The sequence below is a fragment of the Sardina pilchardus genome, chromosome 1, assembly GCF_963854185.1.
Source record: "Sardina pilchardus chromosome 1, fSarPil1.1, whole genome shotgun sequence".
NCBI classification, from domain to species: domain Eukaryota; kingdom Metazoa; phylum Chordata; class Actinopteri; order Clupeiformes; family Clupeidae; genus Sardina; species Sardina pilchardus.
In genome coordinates, this window is record NC_084994.1 from 26653727 (window position 1) to 26659901 (window position 6175).

The following is a 6175-nucleotide window of genomic DNA, read 5'->3' on the forward strand; positions in this document are numbered from 1 at the left end:
TAAGTCCTAAAATGTCTGCCCTAATGAGTATATAAAGTAGATCATTATTATTAAAATAGTAGCTATATAGAATAAAATAAATGTATTTATTACGTTTATTATTTTACTTAATCAATATTTAGAATAAAAAAAATGTAGGATTACTATTAAATGTATGTATGAAATGGCTTCATGAAGGTTCAAATGATCATGAGAGAGCTTGAGGCACCTCGATCTTCTGTTTCTATCGTCCTCGTTTCTTTTTTTTCGGCGGAGGAAACGCCCCTCCGCTGCACGCCGAGTTGTTGGCTTCCGCCTCGTCCATTAATTCTGTATATCGGGCAGCCATGATCAGAAAGGTCAGGACGGTCTCACACTACGCTGTCACGCAAAGGTCTCTCACAGAATGAGCAAGCACCATTTGGGTTGGATGTCTAAATATGTGTGCGTGTGTGTGTGTGTGTGTGTGTGTGTGTGTGTGTGTGGTGTAGCTAACCTACCTTGGGTCCGTTTCTCAAAACCATCTTTCCATTGCCAACCAACTATGTCGCTAACAGCCAACTAAGTTGATGGATTTCCATCATTTGTATCCCTGATGAAGTAACTGTGAAGACATACAGTATAACAAAATGGCCTCAGCATGAAAATTGCCAGAATTTCCCTCAAAGCAATGTTGTTGATATTGCTGATGTTGTCTTGCTGCCGAATAGTGTATTATCTCTCTATATGAGAAGTGTGGATTCAGTGCCCTATGGATTCAGTCAGTGCCCTATGGATTCAGTGCCCTATGGATTCAGTGGCCATATGGATTCACACGCTACTGATTATGCATACTGTCCTTACGGGGAGATTGTTGGTGTTCAGTGTTGTTGGCATTCGACAGCCAATCAAACGCACCCAACCTTTCAGTGCTGCTATGTTGATTGGTCGGATTTTGGAACGCTCAGCACTTTTCCGGGCCCCAGCGTCTGCCCTGAGACTGCCAGTTTCCTTCTCTCTCTTTCTCTCTCTCTCTCTCTCTCTCTCTCTCTCTCTCTCTCTCTCTCTCTCTCTCTCTCTCTCTCCACCCATGCGACTTCAAAGCATTCAAGGCACAGTGTTCAGTTCTGGTGAGACTTGGTTGGTATTTGTATTCATCAACAGTTATATAGTGAGTGCTGGAACCTCTTTGGCCCAAACATTATTGCTGACAAAAAAAGCCTGAGCTCTGTGGCATGTACATAGTGATCCAGTGAGGGAAATTCGGTCTCTGCATTTTACCCAATCCGTGAATAAGTGAAACACACACACAGCACCCAGTGAGGTGAAGCACACACTAACCTCGGAGCAGTGAGCTGCCTCTCTACAGCGGCGCTCGGGGAGCAGTGAGGGGTTAGGTGCCGTGCCCAAGGGCACTTCAGCCGTGGATGTGAGAGCAGTGTTCAACCACCTCCCCCCATCCACATTTTTCCTACTGGTCGGGAATCAATCCAGGGCAGGTAACCCTTCTCGGTTACCTGCCCGAAGCCCTAACCAGTAGGCCACAGCTGCCCCTAATATACACACATATACGTACATACATATCTATACATATGTTCACCCATACATACATGCAGTGCCCTCCAGAAAAATGACTTAGCCTCTTCGTCACTTTGTTGTCATTCCTTAGTGAAAAAGGAAGTCATGAACTACTTCTGAAACAGACAGACTAATGACTACTGATTAACTTTCAATCGTTAAATATAAAATGCTTCTGTTACATTTTGTATGTAAGATTTTGTAGGGGTGCCAATAATTGTGGATCATGTGTTTTTGTTAATGAGATTTTGTTTATTTATGAGATATGAGAAATTAGCTTCCCTTCAAGATTGGATTTCCACATACAGATACATTTCCACATACAGACATTCACACATACATTAGAGCTGCTGTGTAGAAATCTCGGTTGAGTGTGCTGTGTTCTTTTTCTGGGTTCATGTGAGCGCTTTGCTTTTTGCCTCTGTGGTTTTGACAGCTCAAGGGGAAAGGTCGACCATGATGAGGAAGAGGTAGGCGGGCACTAGAAGAGATCAGTCATACCCGGCTTTCCATTGGTTAACCACAGCTTTTCCCCTCCCGCTCCGTCCCCCCATAGGCTGATCCATGACGTCAGTCTGCTCTGTCTGAGATTTACTGTTTCTGTGCAGTCTATAGGTTCCTGGATGACATGCTTTGCGAAATGCGAATACACACGCGCACCCACTCTCTCTCTCACACACACACACACACACACACACACACACACACACACACACACACACTCACAGTCACATGCGCCATATCACACGCTCAATCATATACATAAATATGAGTGTGCTCAGGCCTGACTCACAGCAAGAAAACCCATAGTCTGGTACTGTCACGCAAGGTCTGGTATCGTATCATACTTCACATGCATGAACACACACACACACACCACACATTCATACACACACGCACCACACAACTACATACAAATATGAATGGTACACTCATACTGTTCAAATGTAGAATCCCAGTGGCTTCTTCAGTCACGCGAAGGTCAGGCAATCTCTGCTTCTCACACACACACACACACACACACACACACAGACACACATAGACACACACACACACACACACACCCCTTCTGTTGTGATGTAAAGCTAGTTGAAACACACACACTCACATACACATACACACATACGCATACTCAGGCCATCTTATCTCTCTCTGTGATGCTCTAAGCACTTACCCACAGAACACATACATACACACACACTCACACACACACACACAATCCCCCTTATGCATATTGTGTAAGTTTGACTGTGTGTGTGTGACGTTTGTGTGTGTGTGTGTGTGTGTGTGTGTGTGTGTGTGTGTGTGTGTGTGTGTGTGTGTGTGTGTGTGTGTGTGTGTGTGCGCGCAAGCGCAAAGGCACACACACGCTCCAAGGGTATCGAGCACATAGCTTTGGTGTGGTTAACACTTTGCTTCGGCACCTGAGCTCGAGGAGTTATAAATAGTAGAGTTCGCGATCACTCCCCCAGGTTCAGGCCTACGCCGCCATAAGCTCGCTCTCTATCTGGAAAAAAAAAAACAATATGCCGCTTCACTGGAATCCTGCCTGTATTTTGCGGTGTGGTCCATTGACTAATAAGATGGCTTCTGACATTTTTGTTTTGTCTCTCTAAGAAATTCAGTGGAATCCTGTCTGTATTTGTGGTGTGGTCAATTGATTACAGTAACAAGATGGCTTCTGACATGTTTGTTTGCCTCTCTTAAGAGATTTGGAAGCATTTCTGACATGCCTGTCAGATTGTCAGAGGATAGCTAGGTTATGTCTCCCTCACCCAGGCTAATAACTGAATACTATTCTATTCTATTCTATTCTATTCTGTTGAATTCTATTTTATATAAGTTACATAATCATATATTACTTACCCAACCTATGGATAATCCGGAAGACTGCTATCACATATGATGTTTGCCCGAACGGTGAATTCAGTATGATGCAGTGGATAGCATTTTTTTTTTATGTGCACAATTTACCTATGAGTTTATTTATTAAGGTAAAGTAATAACAAATTACTGTATTTGTAAGTCTGTAATCAGGCCAACCAATATGGTCAAATATTAGTTGATATAGCAGGGTAGTGCTTCTGTTTCTCTCAAATATTAGTTGACATAGCAGGGTAGTGCTTCTGTTTCTCTGACATTTTTCAAACCCACAACCACAGATGGCCTAATTAGAGCTTAAGGGTTTTTTAAAAAGTATGCGTGTTTGTTGGTGTCTATATGTACGTGTGTTTGTGTGAGAATGTGCATGCATATGTGTTAGTTTGTGTGTGTGTGTGTGTGTGTGTACCCTTGTGTGTGTGTGTGTGTGTGTGTGTGTGTACGCCTGTGTGTACGATTTTGTGTGTGTGTGTGTGTGTGTGTGTGTGTGTGTGTGTGTGTGTGTGTGCGTGCTTGTGTGTGTGTTTGCGCGCTTGTGTGTGAGTGTGTGTGTGTGTGTGTGTGTGTGTGTGTGTGTGTGTGTGCATGCTTGTGTGTGTGTGTGTGCGCGCTTGTGTGTGTGTGTGTATGTGTGTGCTTGTGTGACTGCGCGTGTACATTTGTGAGTACGGAGTGTATGTACATGACTGCCCGCACATGACCTCAGCCTGTTTTCCACCTCACTACAGCTCAGCCAGGTTACATGAAATGAGTTAGTAGGCTAGAGGCTAAATCTGTGTTGTGCTTAGCGGGAGTTGCCATGGTGAATCAAAACACACCGACAGGCCAAAAAAGCCCCGATCACAAAAAACAGAGTGATCCGTTTTTTACATTCCACTCTTCACTTCTTCGGTTAGAGTTTCTACGCAGTTCAACATCAACACACCAGCCAAATGAAATGGATTTTTATCAATAGCTTTTTAGCTAACTGTGCAGCCAGATGCAATGGAATTTTATAATTGACTCTTTAGCTAACTGTGCAGCCAAATGCAATGGAACTTTACCATTAGCTCTGTAGCTAACCGTGCAGCCAAATGCAATGGAACTTTACCATTAGCTCTGTAGCTAACTGTGCAGACAAGTGCAGTTACACAGTTAGGCCCTCATCAGAAATTACTTTCACTGTTTTAACCTCTTTTTTAATTCTGGAAACAAGATAGATAGCCATTTGAGCACTGAGAGTTCTTGACTTTTAGTGAAATGGGAAACTAGGAAAAGCCACTCTGCAACACTTGTGAATGTAAAGTGTGTTACAAATAAAATGTATTATTAAAGTTATTATTATTATTATTGTTATTATTAAATTCAATTACATTTTCGTATCTATAGAATTGTATGGAATGCATTTGTAGCTGGCTGGTCTGTTGGTGACGTTTTTTCTTCTCTCTTTTTTTGCCCACAAAGGTAGCATCATTGGTGATTTTTGTTTTTGGTGGTAAATAGGCTAAGTTGTTATTTGGCCTCTGAGGGAAATCCCCTGAGGTGACATGAACAGCATAACACCTGAAATATGGTCCTTTCCCCAAAATGATCTCAATTTCACTTTCCTATAGGTGGGACAACATAGTCAATATATGTATAGTATATGTATTTATAAATATACACACAAAAAAATGTATGTGAGTGTGTGTGTGTATACTGTTTATATATATATATATATATATATATATATATATATATACTATATACACACACACACACACACACACACACACACACCATTTATTGATATTGTATCATCTTCCCTCCATGGTGCTCATGAAATAAAATTGTGGTAAAAAGGGGAAACACAGTATTCAGAGAAAATCATGGAGTCCATGCAAGGACCCCACTGTGCTGTACTTGGAAAAATAATACATGATTCCTGCTTTTTTTACCTTTTCGGTAGTACTTTTTTCTTTTTCTTCTTCTTCAGTTACACAAATATTGTGATGATAGAAGCAGTTTTCTTTCAATATATCAAGCATCGCAGAATCGATGTGTTGTGACAGAGAGACCTACTCTTTGATTCCCACCCCATTCCTGATTATTTCTAATTTCTCTCTCTCTCTCTCTCTTAATTCATTTTAGATCAGGCAGCTTCGTGGACAGCCCTCGGGCTGTGGAGGCGGCAAGGTGGGCTTGGTCGGCGGCGGCGGCGGGGGCGGGGCCTATCAGGACCTCTGCCTGGCCAGCCCGGTGTCGGCGGAGGGCGACTACCTGAGCTCGGACGAGGACCTGCTGCCCAGCCCGCTGGCCCCGGCGCTGGCGGACGCGCTGTACCCGCCGCAGCAGCTGCAGCACCAGCACCAGCGCCCCCCGCAGGACAGCGAGGGCAGCACGGACAGCGAGGAGGGCGAGGAGCGGCGGGGGGGGCGGCCCGACACGCTGGGGGAGTCACCAACACCGCGCCACATCTACTCCAGCATGGTGTGCGCCGAGGGCCTGGACAACTGAGAGGAGACACACACACACACACACACACGCGCGCGCGCACACACGTTCATACACACACACACACACACAGGTTCATACACACACACACACGCGCACGTTCATACACACACACACACAGGCACACACACATACACACACGTTCATACAAACACACACACACACACACACACACACACACGTTCATACACACACATACACACACACGCACACACACACACACATGCACACACACACACACACACACCAAATCTACTCCAGCATGGTGTGTGCCAAGGGCCTGGAT

General features: G+C 44.1%; 1 protein-coding gene across 1 annotated transcript in view; it reads left to right on the plus strand.

Annotated features, from left to right (window-relative positions):
• The window catches only part of evi5l (ecotropic viral integration site 5 like), a 53817-nt gene extending 47925 nt beyond the window's left edge, over positions 1–5892 (plus strand). Inside the window, exon 19 of the mRNA XM_062533354.1 lies at positions 5527–5892. Within this exon, the coding sequence (XP_062389338.1) occupies positions 5527–5892 (366 nt within the window). The remainder of the gene's footprint in view (positions 1–5526) is intronic.
• Positions 5893–6175: the final 283 nt, after the last annotated feature.